Source organism: Leuciscus leuciscus, assembly GCF_965113295.1.
Source record: "Leuciscus leuciscus genome assembly, chromosome: 14".
NCBI classification, from domain to species: Eukaryota; Metazoa; Chordata; class Actinopteri; order Cypriniformes; family Leuciscidae; genus Leuciscus; species Leuciscus leuciscus.
Window position 1 is genome coordinate 18,871,318 of NC_138738.1, and position 17,544 is coordinate 18,888,861.

The window sequence follows — 17,544 nt, forward strand, 5'->3', positions numbered from 1 at the left end:
TTTTTTTTTATATTGTTTTTAATTTTAATATTGTTATTAACATATCACTGAGCACATAAACACAAGACACTTTATTTAACAACCACACACAGCAACTAAATTTCAACTTTATGCAAATGAGAAGCGATTTTCGCGAGCGACAACCAATAGGAAAGAAGCCTTTCAGTGGAGCTCAGCTCCCGTCACCGTCTCGAGTGCAGGAGAGACAGAAGAGTTCGAGGGCGATTTCACTGTTTTATATGATTTGACAGTAACTAACTACAAACATGGATATAATAAAATGATGCACGGAAAAGAAACTATCGAAAGTCTCAGTGAGTTTATTCTGGATTTAGTGCGTAAATCATTTTGTTTACAAATTAGACGCTTTGCAGTTGTTATATAGCCTACATGTTAAAGATTTTATTTTGGATGTGTTCATTGTGATTATATTGGCTGGGTTTATAAAAGTTTATAAAATTGAAACGATCATTGCTTGGTGCATTTGGAAACAAAGCTTGTCTATTTCTAAATGTAATCGCGTGCATCGTGTGTGTGTATACTGTCCGTGTGTTGAAAAAAACGTCGATTAAACACACTCGCAACAGACACCCCAAAGCGGAGACGTTAGCGGCACTGAGCGGACACGAACCGTAACGCCTCATTCGCGCCGCGGGACCTCTAGACGCGCATAAACGCGTCTTTGCATAGACTTAACATTGAAATCACTCGCGCCAGACGCTCTTTTCGCGTTTGGTGTGAACGCACCATAACAATAACATTAGAGCGACAGCACTACCAACGCCCACAAGCGACTAGCGACATTTTCAGCTCATCATAAACCTGAACATGGGAGGCCCCTGAACTTGGGAGGCCCCTGGGCTTCAGCCCAGGTAAGCCCGTGCATTAAGGCGGCCTTGGTGATAATACTTTCTTTTTTTCTTTTTCGTCAGCTGATTTTTTTGTTTTTATTTATGTTTTTGCCATTATTGACACAAAAACATTATATGCTCTCAATTGTGCATAATTGTAACTCTTTATTGAACTTTGATATCTATTATCAAAGTGCAGGGGTTTTCAAACTGGGGTCCAGAGACCCCCAGGGGGCCACAAGAGGGTGCAATGAGGTGTGTGGAAAAAAATGACAACTAATTAAATGTTTTTAATATTTAATAATTTTTTAATGACATTTATTTATTTAGGGAAAAATATGTTTTGGTTTTTATTAACAATCATTATTTCAATTTGATCATTTGTATTGTACTTTAAAAAAAATTTTTTTTTTTATGTCAGACATCCCTTACCTGCACTAAAATCACTTTAATGCAGTGAATTGTAACAGACTTTAATTAGTGGCTTAGGCTACTGCTTTATTTTAAAGATTGTTGAAATTAGCAATCTCATAAAATAAATTTGATCTTATCTCTATATCACTAAAAATTTACTAAAAGAGACACAATAAGAACTTTTGTACTTGACTAATTACATGACACTTAACAAAAAGAAGCAAAGCTTGATCATTCTAACAGAAGAGAGACAAAACGACTATCACAGTCTGTGATCCAGTCAGACAGAGCTGATGCTAACACACACAAAACACACACACCTTAGCCCACACAACACACACAGTGTGCTGTACGCACTTCCGGCTCTCAGAGAGAGAGAGAGAGCTCTGCGTCACATCTGATCTCTCCCACCTCGGCGCTTAGTCATCCTGAATTATGCTTTCAACTGCACCTCAGAAGAGAAATCCGAAAGAATGAGAGCGTTTCTCACACCTACACACCGTGCCTGTGCTCGCTCTTTCCTCTGACAGAACAAAGTGGTGAGGTAAAACTTACCTGTTTGACGTTGTAGCCCGTTTTGGCACTGGTCTCGATAAACATCACACTCAGCTCTTTGGCCCGCTGCTCGCCTTCCTCAATCGTGATTTGCCTGTGAAAAGGTTGAAGATTTTAAATAATTTATTTAAGTTAAATAAGTTTATTTATAAAATATAATTGAACTGTGATGACCCCTGCTGAATAAACATGAATTTATATGCTGGTTTGGAGCTGGTCCAGCGTAGCCATACTGATCAGCAGCACAAAAAATAAAATAAAATAAAATAATAATTGCTGGTCAACCCACATAGTCTTTCTGCTAAAGCTGGTTGAGAAAGGTGATCTTGCTGGTTAAGCTAATCAGGAAGCATAGTTGGGATCGAGGTCCAGCTGGTACTGTAGATACCGTAACCATTTTGCATTCATAAACAGCATTCTTATGTAATCATTTTTATAGTATAGAATAGTATTGTATAGTATAGTATGAAATTTAGAATGTAGATATTTTAAACAGCAGTGGTTCTCAACCTTTTTGTCTTCAAGGCCCCCCACTGTCCACACAAATATTTAACGGTCCCATGTCGCAGATGTATATCAGAACAGCCATTAAGATAAATGGGAAAGGGCTAAAGTATACTATCTCCAGGCCTCCATGGTGGGGACACCAGCATCAAAAACACAACGCTTGCTGGTGACTAGCTATACTGGTCTTGGCCGGAGGGATTCCATGAAGAACAATAGCGAAGAAACGGAGGCTACATTTCCAGGACTGCACATGACGGCAAATAATCATTCTGCCAATAATGGCAACCAATATCACGAAACTGCCCAGCCCTGACAGTAGCCCAACAAGATTTATGAAAACAGCAATAATGGAAATGTGGTATTTGATAAAGTGGTTAGAGGGTCACAGATTATGGGTGAAGTATTATCAGACAGCACAGGCTCTGAGACAACAGCATCAGTCATTGCCTCCCTCACTCTACTAACTCTAATTAATTGATGTTGAAACTGATTAATTGCACAAAGGGAAGGCCCATTAATTAAGCCTCATTTGTATGACACACTTGTGACATTAATCCATATCTGTGGGTCTGACGCGTATGTGTGTGTGTATTTGACAGAGTTTGTGAGGTGGTTGAGAGAAATGAGTAGGCTGAAGAGGAGACTAGCTGTATCTCAGAGCAGGGGGATGTGAATAGGACATGCTGTATTTAAGCCACTGAGCTCTGTCTGCTGGGACAACAGTGATGTAACCACCCAAACTCCTTTGTTCTCTCCACAGACAGGAGCACAGAGACGTGCGCGAGTTTATTTAACTCGTGAATTGCATTCCTGACTCTCTGCTTCTCAAAGAATACAGCTTATTCTCTGTAAATGGTGCCATTTATGCCCCAAGACATATCATTTAAATGAAACGTAATTACATTAGTTGATTGTAAAATGTAAAAGTAAATTGTAAAAAGTAAATTGTAAAATGTTTTTCATCTAAATATCAGCCATTTTGCATAACCCCGCTGATTAAAATTACATTTTACTTTTACATTGTTACAAAAAAATCTATTTCAATGAAATGCTGTGCTTTTGAAGTTTCTATTCAAAGAATCCTGAAAAGAAATGTATCACAGTTTCCACAAAAATATTAATCATCACAACCATTTTCAACATTGCTAATAATAAGAAATGTTTCTTGAGCATCAAATCAGCATATTAGAATGATTTATGAAGGCACTGAAGACTGGAGTAATGATGCTGAAAGTTCAGCTTTGCCATCACAGAAATAAATGACATTTTAAAATATATTAAAACAGTTATTTTACATTTATATAACAATTCAAAATACTTAAAAAATGTACTGTTTGATATCACACACAATTTATAATACTTTAAGAACTAAGCGTGTGTGATACTTTAAGAAACACACACACATGCACACATACACGCATACAAACACATTTAATGTATGATAGTCACTACAAGAATTTTAGACATTAATATATTCAAATTATAACAAATGTGACAGGATTGAAAAATTGACCAGGTACAATAAACAACTGTTGCTATACTGTACAATACTGATTATTTAGGATTGGGGTAATAGTTTTGGAATCATTGACAACCCATATTTGTTGAACACTAATCTGAATATTATCACTCCATAATTTAAATCCCTGAATGTGACACAAAAGCTGGGTTTCCATCCAAACGTGAAATATTTTCAAAGTTTGCACAAAAAAACCCCCAAAAAACCAAACAAATCGAATTAGGTGATTTCCATCAAGTTGTTCGAGCAGATGACGGTGCTATGGGTTACTTAGTAACCAACACTAATTTCTGATGTGACACTTCAAAATACACATAAAATCAGGGTGATGGAAATATGAGAAGGGTTTAACTCTTTTCCCATGTATGCAAAAAATACATGTCAATATGCCTTCTGTCTGTCCACGTCACCCATTGCTCAGTAATTTCGCATACTACCAGCTACATTTACAACACTAGTTTGATCATTAAGGATATGCCACCGTGACTTCCTTCCATTTCAGAGTCTCAGAGATTTCATGTCTCTTCAGAGATGCAGTCCTCAATTTCCAATTCAGGTTCATCTATGACATATCTATGAAGGGTTTTCAAAGCTACTGTGACAATTAAAGAACTCGAGTGATATGAACATCAGATATGTTTTGATGTAGCTTTGTTTCATGATCAAAGTCCACCCAAACTGCGCAGATATGTTTTCGTGCCCCTTTCTTGTCTATTAAAGAGTGTGCTTTAAACTGCTTTTCACTTTTCAATTGAAACCCTCAGGGAAGGCAAAGGGTGAAAGCAAAAAAAGGGATGAAACATAACAGACATTATTCTTTATATCGAAATAAAATAAGTGACTTGAGAAAACCAAAAGGACTCCAAACCTGACCCTGAATCCATCGCTGACTGATGACTGTGCTTTTGAAGTTTTACAGTATGCCACAAACTAAATATTTTGATATTCATGTCACAAAAAGAAAGATGAAATTAAGCAGAAGTTATAAATGTTGATGGAGCAGAATGCCTGGTCAGCTTAAATTTCCTGCCTTCTCTGGTGCATCTTCCGGTCATAAATGTTTTATCCGGTGGCGCTATCTTAAGCTCACAGAAACAGCACACACAGGTTTAGCATGTGTCACTGCATTTATTCATAAAGCTTTCGTGATTACATTCAGGAGTTTTAAAGTACATTCATTCAATCAAACTCTGTGAATATTTAGTTAAATCTCGGTCATTCTTTTCTGTTTAAAAGCATTCAGTACTGCTCTCTATATGGTACATATTGACCTTGAAATTTGATTACCTGTGCTTTTCCACACAACATATTTTCTTTTTTCTATTTTCTTTCAAGTGGATATTAAATTGATTGTGTTTGGCATTTTAGATGGATGTATATACTAGGTTGGGCTCAATGTGTCTCTTTTTGTTTGGTATTGGCTCAAGGGTATGTAATCTCAGCTGACATCATGTAGGGTGTCTGGAAGAGCGCAGTACCATCTGTTCCTCTGACAGAACATACATCCTCTGGACTGAAATTCATGCAATACACCTCACACTGACTTTAGATCTGATATTCCAATAATATTACAGTATAAGATGTTTTGTTGTCTGGTTAAACACACACACACACACACACACACACACACAAGTCTGTACAAACTGTATATTCTATCCCATAACCCTACCCATCACAGAAAACTTTCTGCATTTTTACATTTAAAAAAAAGAAAAGAAAAAAACTGTCCCACAAGGTGAACGATTTCTGGTTTTACTAGCCTTATCAGGTACACACACACACACACACACACACACACACACACACACACACACACACACACACACACACACACACACACACACACACACACACACACACACACACACACACACACACACACACACACACACACACACACACACACACACACACACACACACACACACACACACACACACACAGCTATGTCTAATCTAAATGGAGACATTCCATAGACTTCTATTGTATTTATATACAGATAGATACTATACCAAAAGTGGGTCACAAGAGTGTGTAGTCAAAGAAACATTAACAACAAAAATGTTAAATGTTTTTCTGATGCAACACTTATTTTGAAAGACGTGTGTGAAAGCTGCCGACTCTTCTGTCAGACGCAGTTTGAGTAAACTGAGAAAAGTGTGTTGTCCTGATTCAGTATTTGCTGTCAGATGAGGTGATGTTTTCAGACTATGGGCCCTATCATACACCCGGCGCAATGGAGCGCCAAGCGCGACGCAAGGGTTTTTTGCTAGTTTCAGCCCGACGCAGTCATCATTTTACACACACAGGGACAGCAGCACACAAATAGACAAATATTAAAAATAAAAGGATTACAAATGTAAAAGATAAATATTGTGTACATAAAGATATGGTGGAATCCAGCTTTTCCCGTAGATGGTCTGCTCTCGCGCTTTAACCTTCCGCACAAGCAGATCCGTTTGCTTTCTGGAGACGCGTTCAGTCTTTCCGCTTGCAAATTCCGTCATGTGAATAGCAACCCGCCGTGGCGCAAGCGCAACTGGCTTTCAAAGGGAATGGGAAATGAGACTCTGGTTGGTTTATTTCACGTTACGCCCAAAACACACCCATTACTCATTAAGAGAATAAGGACAACCCTTTTAGACCATGCGCTGGGCATGCCGGCCATTTTTTTCCCGTCATTAAACTAGCAAAAGTGGATTCGGACACGCCCTAAGTGCACTTGCGCCGTGTGCTTTAGACTATGCGCTTAGATTGTTAAAATAGTATACAATAACTAGTTTGGGACTGCTATTTAATAGCCTTACCTTAGACTGTGATTCAGTAGTGTTAGTGATATTTTTACAATTTATGTGAATGTTAAGTACACATAACCGTGGGACGGTATTTGTGTGTGTCAACCATTTTTGAGAAATAAATTCGTTTGGTTCAAATTCTTAAAAATTTGGTCGAGGCTTAATGACCATGGGAAAATGTCCTATGGCCAAACCAGTTGAGAACCACTGCTATATATACACACACTGCTTAAATCCATAAATTATATATACACACATACAGGGACAAATGTTCTAACAGGTTGCTCAGTCCTGATTTATTACTGGGCGCCATGGCAACAGTCGGACCCAAGGTTTTTAATATCTTCCCTTTGCACAGACACACTCACTTCACTGTGACAGAGGATCCGCCTTCAATCATTTAACTTCAACCTCAGCCGCCCAGTCGCATTTGCAGATCCAGAGTTACAACAATAGAATTTAGAAAGAGTACCTATAGTACACTACTAGCATTGTGAAACGAAGTGCACATAAAGGTAACACATTGTCACTGTAGTACAGTAGTTTGTCTCTACTACAAGAGAATGAGCCTCTCTTGTGAGTGCACAAGATGTCTTCAAGTTCCAGGTACCTAACTTACATTAAAGATGATGACCGCCAGACTCTGCATAACCTTTCACTTCCTCTGGCACAAAAATTACATGACACTTTCTGCCATGCCAAAAACATGTTAGTCCTCTCCAGGGCATTTTGCCAGCATTAGAGTTTTTTTTATTTATTTTTTACAACTAATTCAGTGTCATCTACTGCTCTAAATCCAATATTATCTACTGTTCAGAAAAGGCTTCAACCTAGTCTCATACGACAGTTAATAGTATTCCACTATCATGCAACAGAACAAAGAGTGTGTTGTCTAACATCATGAAAAGTATCATTGAAAGTAATCTAATCTCACAGCTTTATAAGGCTTCACTTACCCTCCATGGCGTGATGGGAAATTAGCAATGTTATTGATTTGTTATTATTTACTTGGAAATAGTGCACAAATTGTATGAACTACTTTTATTCTGCTTTTTGTCCTTTTTTGGAGCTTGAATATCTCCAATTACTTTCATTTTATGAAAAAGAGCAGCTCTGACATTTTACTAAAGGTGTGATTTAAAATTCCACGAATCAAAGAAAGTCTTGCAGGTTTATATTATATCAAACATTTGCGGTTGGTACGTTTTTTTTAAATAAAAATGTTCTTCTTCTGAATGCTCATAAAAGATGCATTTATGTGATCAAAAAACTTTAAAACAGTAATATTGTGAAAATATAATTAAATTTAAAAGAATTTGTTACATTTGTTTTAAAATGTAATTTATTCCTGTGATAAGCTGAATTTTCAGCGACACATGATCCATCAGAAATCATTCTATGTTGAGTTGGTGCTCAAGAAACATTTCTATATATTATAACAGTGAAAACAGTTATGCTGATATAATTTTTTTGTGGATATTGATTAAAAAAAATTCAGGATTTTTCTTGATGAATACAAAGTTCAAAAGATTTTTTAATCATACATATATACAATATAAAAGTCTTTACTGTAACGTTTGACCAATTTAATGCATCTGTGCTAAAAAAAATAATTTATAAAATATGTATTGATAAAATAATTTCTTCATTTTGAATATTATATTATATTATGGTTCAATGAAAGCAAGGAAATCTGATCTTTTTACAAAAATTTTCAAATGATCAGTGTCACAAATTTGTTTGCATTTGTAACTTTGATTAGTGAATAGTGCAGAATCTTAAATATTTTTTTCCATTAGTCTGATGTCTTAGTGGAATGAAAATATCTTACATGTTTTAAAAGAAACATGAGGGTCAGTCAAAGATGCCAAAAGTTTCTGGGTGAACTATTCCCTTAAAATGCCAGAAAGTGCCTCTTGTTTGCTACCTCAGAAATAGGCTGTGGAGACTGTGTCTGTCTGTGTCTCAGTCTGTGTTAGAGAGAAGGGAGAGACACTGTGATTTGACTGGACATTAGCTGCCCGTCAAAAGACTCAAGACGAAATGGCACACTGACGTTAATTAAAAAACTGAGGGGAATGCCACCTTTGAACCACATTAACACAGTAATTTAATTCTTGATAGGCAATGGCATGTCACCATACTAAACTCAAAGTTGAGAAAATTAAAGTTGATGAGTCTCCCCTTTCTCTTCCAGCAGTGTTTCATGTTAGCACACAGCTAACGGGCTCCATTCTCAGCCTGTTAGGGTTTGTTCACACAGAATGCATATTTGCTTTGAAAAACGCAAGGCATGCATGGGCTGTGGTGGAATGGGGAAAAATGCAAGGTGTCGAGATGTGTTTTTGTTGAACTGATTTTAACTTGAGCGCCGCGTTTTTAGAATGCTGTGCCACAACTGAGATGCTGCAAAAGACGCAATACTCTCCAAAAAAATTGTGCGTTTACATAGAAAAACTATGGAAAAGTAACGCATTGGAATGGAAAAATGTGTTCTGTGTGAACGGTCCCTTATTTTATAACTGCAGCCACCTCCACCTGCCACATTCCATCACATCATCACAGTCGTCATGGAAATAAACCTGCATTGCACTCAAACACATTGCAATAGTGAGTTGAGTTAAAGGGATAGTTCACTTTGAAATTAAATTTTGGTATGTTTTAGCTTACCTCAAGGGTATCCAAGATGTAGGTGTCTTTTTTTCCGCAGTAGTTTCAATTTTGATATTTTTAGGTCAAACCGTTCTTGTCTGTCAGTCATATAATGCAGGTCGATGGTCACTGTCAAAGAGCATGCACAGAGTCCAAATTAAAACAATTCCCCATCGTCCAAATTAAAACAATTCCCCATCGTCCAAATTAAACAATTCCCCCAGCGTAAGTACACATTGATGGCCCAAGACACAAAACGAGCGGTTTGTGTGAGAAAACGAACAGTATTTATATCGTTTTTACCTCTTGAACACAGCCGCGTCCAAGTGATCTGAGAGCGCGGGCGGGTATAGATATATACAATAGATGTCGCATTGGCTACTGCGAAACCGTATATGCGACATCTAGTGTATATATCTATACCCGCCCGCGCTATCAGATCACTTGGACGTGGCTGTGTACAAGAGGTAAAAACGATATAAATACTGTTCGTTTTCTCACACAAACCGCTCGTTTCGTGTCTTAGGCCATCAATGTGTACTTACGATGGGGAATTGTTTAATTTGGACGATGGGGAATTGTTTTAATTTGGACTCTGTGCATGCTCTTTGAGACAGTGACCATCGACCTGCATTATATGACTGACAGACAAGAACGGTTTGACCTAAAAATATCAAAAATTAAACTACTGCGGAAAAAAAGACACCTACATCTTGGATGCCCTTGAGGTAAGCTAAAACATACCAACATTTAATTTCAAAGTGAACTATCCCTTTAAGTTGAGTTCAGCTCTACCTCTGCATGCAGTATTGATCACCATGGTGACATTACAAACAATTAACATTTCTTTCAAAAACTCCTTTTTTTCTAAATCATGTTTACTCTTTGACCTCATGAACAGAAATATATCATGAAACATAAATGACAAAGTGAATCATTAACAAACTTAAAATACATTTTCAAGAAATGAAAGAAAATCTAAAGAATAAATCCACTCGAATGACTTATAAGTACATTAGTTGCAAATTCCTCATATGATAGCAGATCGGATTAGATTAGATTTAACTTTAAGTAAAACAATGAAATTATCAAATTAGAACTGCAAATTGTACTATATCATATAAAAATATTAGGTATATAGTAAAATGCAAATGACACATGACTTACAAATGTTAGTATCATGGAAATGAACACTGCAGTGCAGAATACCTGTTATAATGTGGTTCAGTAAAATATGTTTTATTTTAAAATAAATTTACAAAAATTATTAGCAATGCAATAAAAATGGGTTAGGACATTTACATTGTTACAAAAGATTTCTATTTCTAATAAGTCCTGTTCTTTTAAACTTTCTATTCATCCAAGAATAATGAAATAGTCACAGTTTCCACAAAAAAAGTTAAGTTTTCAACATAACAATAGGAAATGTTTCTTCAGCAGCAAATCAGTATATTAGAACGATTTCTGAAGGATCGTGTGACACTGAAGATGGGAGAAAAATATAAAATAACTTTTAAAATGCAAAAGCAGCCATTTAAAATTGTAATATTTCATAATATTACCGTTTTTACTGTAGTATAGAGAGCATAAGAGACTCATTTCAAACAACTTCGTGCCAACCCCAAAATTAGTGTATAAGTCATTTATATTTAAGCAATACATACAGTGTCCTCAAAAGTATAGACATGTGGACTCCTAAGCTACACTTAAAAATTAGAAAATTCATTGCATTAGATAAAATATAAAACCAAATGGTATCTGCAAACAAATAAACAATCAGGTTCTGTTTGTAATTGTAATGTCTCTTGTTTCTAAAATAAAATAAAAACTATTCTGTTTCTAAATCTGTTGTTTCAATGTCTCCTAAGACTAAGAGCTGTAAATATGTATGGGTAACCTGGTCTTTGCTCAGAAGGTGCAATGGAGGATGAAAACTACAGAGGCAAGTTATTATTGAAGAAAAGCAAGGAAAAAAAATGACCTCCCTTCGGTATACACACAGTTAGAGAGAGGAAAATGACTAGAGAGAAAGCGACTGAGCTGTATTTACCCTGAGCTCCCACGTCTCTGAAGAACTAGTGAAGCATAAAATGTCCATTTCATACAAACGTTTAATTCGTTTAATAGCATGCTTCTCTGATCTTTTGGCTGTGGTGAAGCATTTGACAAAGAAATTTCATTTTTTAGAAAGTGATTTTAGACAGACCAGGTCCCATCCGTATGTTTTTACTAATGTTAGGGCCGATGGCTAAATTCAAGCTTCGTATGACTAAGTGGAAGTGTTTCAGGAAATGTTTCAAACAAGAGTGGACTGGGAGAAGCAACAAGCTATACTACAGTCAAGCTATGAAAAAAGCTATTTTCTGGCTAAATAACCTGCTAGTAACAAAACAAGTAACAAAGAGTAACTAACTACATTCAAGAGGAAAATAACTTTTTAAATATACAAACTAAGCAATTATGACATTTATTTTTCAAAGTGATAGTATTAAATTTAATAACTGCTTTCTATTTTAATACATTTTAAAATGTGATTTTTTCCTTTGATGGCAAATAAACATTTCCAGCAGTGTTGAGTCACGCGATCCTTCAGAAATTATTATAATATGCTGATTTGTTACTTAAGAAACATTTCTTATTATTATCAATGTTGAAAACAGTTGTGCTGCTTAATATTTTTGTGGAAACTGATACAGTTTTCAAGATTCTTTTATGAATTGAATGTTCACAAGAACAGTATTATTTGAAATTAAAAATGTTTTTTTTTTTTTACATTATAAATATATCTGTTACTTTTGATCAATTTAATGTACCCTTGGAAAAAAGTATTACTAAAAAAAATCAAAAAAATCGAACTAACCTCAAACTTTTGCATCGGAGTGTATATGTTTCCACTAAATATGATATATAATAATACGCTTTATCTAGAATGCTCAGTTACAGTATAATTGAGTCAAAACATGGTTATGAACAGTAGCATCTATATCTAAATCTCAAATGGAGAGATTTAAATGGATGGTGAATATATATTTTTTTCAATAAGTTAATTCACATGAACAAATACATTCACTAAAAATAATAACACTTCCCAACACTACAGTACATCGAATTTTTCCTCAATTCACTCGGCCCTGTGGACAAATACATATCAGTGAAATAGCGTTTTGTCTCACTGTATTACTTCATACAGGATGGAAAAAAGAAGCGTGTTGTATGCTACAGAAAAATGTAGAAAGTTAGCAATAGTTAAGTTAAGTTAGCTTAAGTTAATGCTAGTTATCATAGTTAAGCGTCATTACTTTTGACCTAGTTATTCCCCAACACTGTCAGGGTGAGATTATTTTAGGGCAAGCCTTCTCTAAACAATGTGTTATTTTTACATTGCTTCTTTACCTCTCTTTCACACAAATACAAGGGGCTGCTCTCAACGTATCCGTCAGACTTTATTCCCAGAAGTCTAAAGTGGGAATAAAGGCTCCCTCCTTGTTTTTCAGAGAATCTCTTTAATGAAACTGTCAACTTCAATTCACACTCTGGTGAGTGAAACAGCCTTGTTAAGCAGCTTAATAAAATCGTGTGAGAAAGAATGAGAGTGAGAGAACTCACCTCTTATCTGCCAGATCTGTTTTATTTCCCACCAGCATTATGATGACATCACTTCCTCTCTCCGTTCTAACATCATCGATCCATTTGGTAGTTTGCTGGAATGAATTCACATCTTTATAGAAAAATACAGAGAATGAATTAACATATTTAGAAAAACAGAGACAGAGAGTGGTAAGAAGGTTGCGAATGATATATTTCTGTTTAATGCGTTAAAAATAATTAGCACAATGTTGTTTTTGTTTTTTCAATTCCTTAAATATATCCTATATGCTTTACCACGTCTTTTAAACTATTTTGTACAAATAACGAAAATGAACATGCAAAGTTACTGTAAATATCCAATATTAGCCATGTTTATTTATTTTTTTGCTATTTTAAACGTTCCTAATTTTGTTTTAGAGGTCTCCTACATCAGGTTTAAATGCATCAAAGGTAAAAAAAAAAACACTTTGATTTATAATGTACATTGCACATCACCATAATTCTCAAAGAGTCTGAAAACGACTCGTTCGAAGATTCAATCTCTCTAAGCCCCGCCTTTCCAAAAGACAACGTGAGTTAGCCGGAGACCTACACAATATAAAACACAAAACTACATATTTTGAACACTCTTTTTAAAATATATACACATCAATAATCAATCATACTTATAGGTTGTGATTCAGTGCAAGTTGGTTCAAATAAAATGGGTACTGTTCCATTTTTAATGGATAAGCTTTTTGCAAATCCTGCGTTGACCTCGCCGAGATTTGAGAAGCTATCGTCAGTAAATTACGGTAATACAACAAAAGGATATACTGCTGTTGTATCGGTGTGGTAATTTTAACCACTGACTCTTCACATCTTCATCCTTTGAATGTGTATACAGAGAGAATTTGCTTTTGCAGTGCAGAAAACGGCTTCTTCTCGAACCAGCTACAGTGTTTGAGGGCGGGTCAAAGTAGACGTTGTTCGTGTCAGCCAACTGTAAAAAAAGATGGACGACGCCCCTTCACTCTGAAGTGAAGCCGATAAAGTCCTGATATGGCGCTGACATCTTGCGTAGATTTGGGACCTGATTCTGAGTGAGCCGGAAGTGGAGCCGCGATATCAAAGTCCCACCCTCACTCTCACAGAAACCGTTTGTACAGTTGAAATAAACAGTTATGGATGTAGAAATTGAAGCTGAAGCTCCAATCTCCTCCTGAAAATCCCCCAAAATGTCCATTGGTGCGTCAGTGACTAATTCGTTTAGTGAAGCTGTCAATCACAGCTGTCAATCATGACGTCACATTCTCGTTTTTATAGCATCAAATAACTAACAAAGACCAAACTTATTTAAAAAAACAAACTCTTAAACTTACATCAGCGTAATAAAAACTACCTAAAAATGACAGAAAACATCTTCGGAAAGAAATTATTTGAAGTGTGATTTAATTGTTTAGTTTCCATCGCGTCCATTAGACTTCATGGAGAGGGCGGGGTTTATGACCTATCCTGAGACCAGCCAACGGGGGGGCGATCGCTTGGTGTCAGCCAATGAAGACTATAGGCTGGCATTATGCAAATTTGTTATATTGTTACATATGAGGTAACGGAAATAAGAATGGAATTACTGACGACTCGCTTTGACAGTTCAGATCAGAATTGGTTCTTTCTCTTGAGAGAGAATAACTCCATTTATCGTGCACTTTGATCTTTGAAACTTTGCAGACCTTTTATATTCACAAACAGCTATTACACACTACATGAAAGGCAATACCTGAAAAGGCATAATAGGGGCACTTAAAATAATAACTTATTAGCCCATAGTGGAAAAAAGACTGGCACAACTTTGTGTGTGTGTGTCTGTGTACCTACTTAACTATATTTTGGGGACAAATTTGTACCCAGAAGTGACCAAAACCTGACAAAATCTCCAAAAACCTCCTTTTAGGGACGTCATCATTTATAAATCTGGTATAAAAATAAAGTAATTAAACTTTTTTTCTTTTTTTTTTATGTAAAAGTTAGAAAGTTTTGTGTGATGGGTAGGTTTAGGGGTAGGGTTAGTGTAAGGTGATAGAATATTAAGGTAGCTAAGTAAACGTGTGTGTGTGTGTGTGTGTGTGTGTGTGTGTGTGTGTGTGTGTGTGTGTGTTTATTTATTGATTAGATTTATATGCAATTTCTCCTCATTTTAAAATACACTAAACATATTCTAGCTATTGTGCACCATAAATTAACTCAAACAGGAAGTAATTATATACCAAAACTTTTCAACTATGATGGCAGATGGCTGGGTAGAGGTTCTTTTTGATTATGAGGTTTTACTATGGCATTTATGCCTGCTCATGTGCAGCCTGACATCAGTGAACTTGCTTCTGCTTCAAGGTGAAACTGACTGCTTTACCTATAAAATCAGGGTTTATATTTTCTGGTCATATCAATACAGTCGTGTGCACCGCTAACTCTGGCTCTAGAAGTCACACTGGGGCTTATGGATAGATAAAACTGTCATATTTTTATTGTGAAAAATGACCAACAGCTGCTTCTTACATCTTCGGGGATGAATCTATCTGGTGATAGTGTTAAAGACAGACCTGTAACACATACTTTACTGATAGAAAATGCATGTCATTGATCACATCTCAAAATGGCAAATCGGACAGCTGTAATCATATTAACTGCTTTAAAAAAAAAATCCTCTTGGACATGTATTATAGCTAAAGAAGGTTTGATCATTGAATTGTGTGTGTGTGTGTGTTACACTCACTTGTGATGTCATACACAACCACAGCTACAGTGGAGTCTCTTATATAGCTCGGGATAAGGCTCCTAAAACGTTCCTGGCCTGCAGTGTCCCACAACTGCAACCGAACCTGCAAGTCAGAGATCCCCAACTGAACAGTCAAATTATTTAGCCTCTCAAACACACATATACACACAATTACATAAACATACGCAGAGCCAAGCAAGAAGGTGGATCGATATGACCTCATAAAACCACACCAAACTGCCCCGTTGAAGGTCATGAAATCATTTCTGGGTTATAAACTCACAGAAATCTCTAGACGATAGAATCTATTTTCTTAAAACATGAGCTTCCAGCTATATGCTGAAACTGTCAGCAACCCAACTGGTATAATAAAAAAAAGCTTTTTGAGATTCAATATGGTGTTATTAAAAATGTTCTCATTTGACATTGAATAGACAGACAACTAGTGCATTTGATTTACTGCTGTGTTAGAACATAGTAGACTGCTTACCGTTCTGTCCTCCAAATACATGGTTTTTGACAGGAAGTCGATTCCAATTGTCGCCTGTTATGACAGAAGAAAAACATCATGTAAGAACAAAATGAAATCAGATGCTGAAATTGAGTGGAAATACGGCTGTTTCTGTGCATGGCAAACATAAATGCATTCTTGATATCATCCTGAGAATCTGAAAATGTGGTTTAGATTAGAACAGACAGCCGCTACGTTCTGCTTGTCAGTTTGATGAGGGTAATAACTGTTATACTGTACATGATAACTCTGTTCTGGGACCTGCCTCTCTTTATGATATATTACACATATTTACACTGTCAGAGTGTGGCTCCTGACCATCAATTAAGAAAACAATACACATATATAAAATAATATTATTATTAATAATAATAATAATAATAAAAACTTTTTTTTTTAAAACTATTCTCTGATGTGGAACTAGTTAATAACAGATTACATGTATATCTGTTCCTCACATAATAATTAGGGATGGGCAATAAATCAGTACCATATTGTTTATTTGCCCATTTGAACAATTATTTTATGCAGGCCTATCGCTGTTGGTCTATATTGGATGAATATTGGCTAATATTGGATATTTACATTAATATTTTAATTTACAGTCAAATTACAGTGTTCATTTTCATTATTTGTACATTTATATTACTTTTGTCATAATCTAATGCTCACTTAAAGGTAATCTTTATAAAACATTAATAACAACACTATTGTTAAGCAAATCTCAAACTGAATATCCATTTTTTCATTCTGTACATTAAGTTTCTTTTTGCCTAAATTCACTCATTTCACTTATTTAAAATCACTCATTTCCAATTAATTACATTGATGGTATTTGTAATGGAATTTTGTCCTTTTGGGACTCGACAGCCCCTGTAATGAAGCATTTGAATCGTTCTTCTAAATAACTTAATTTGAGTAGAAGACAAATCGTACATGTTCTGAACAACATCAGGGTGAGCAAAAAAAAATAAAAAATAAAATAAAATTCCCACAACAACAGACCCAGCAATTTCCTGAATACTGTTAGAATATTTGTTTTAATAGCATATTTGTTATTTTACTAGATATCCTTATCCAACTATCACACAGAATTTAAATGTAGAGATGGGTTGCCAACATTATTGTAAAATAAAATGATGCATTGGCTCAGGCCACCTCACAACTGCAATGTTGAAATTACTTAAACACTGATGGAAAGAAAGTGCCTTCTGATGTTGAAGGCAAATTCATTCTCCGCTGGTGCTTTTATTGCAATAGGAGTGCAGTCAGTTGTGTCGATTACTTTTGTAAAACCAGTTAATGCTGAAAATTGCCTTTTGAGTGTAACTGTTGAATTCAACAGTTGTTTTTAAAACCATCTGTTCAATTCACCTCAGATGCCAAATGCCAACTAT

General features: G+C 35.7%; 1 protein-coding gene across 2 annotated transcripts in view; it reads right to left on the reverse strand.

The window, feature by feature from the left end:
* rab6ba (RAB6B, member RAS oncogene family a) overlaps window positions 1–17,544 on the reverse strand; it is a 92,997-nt gene that overhangs the window by 10,220 nt on the left and 65,233 nt on the right. Inside the window, exons 3-6 of one of the 2 annotated variants that reach the window (XM_082190227.1) lie at window positions 16,127–16,180; window positions 15,634–15,739; window positions 12,900–13,011; window positions 1,821–1,914 (exon numbers count right to left, since the gene is read on the reverse strand). In XM_082190227.1, the coding sequence (XP_082046353.1) occupies window positions 1,821–1,914; window positions 12,900–13,011; window positions 15,634–15,739; window positions 16,127–16,180 (366 nt within the window). Of the gene's footprint in view, window positions 1–1,820; window positions 1,915–12,899; window positions 13,012–15,633; window positions 15,761–16,126; window positions 16,181–17,544 lie in introns of both variants that reach the window. The other variant, XM_082190228.1, reaches the window with a different exon arrangement.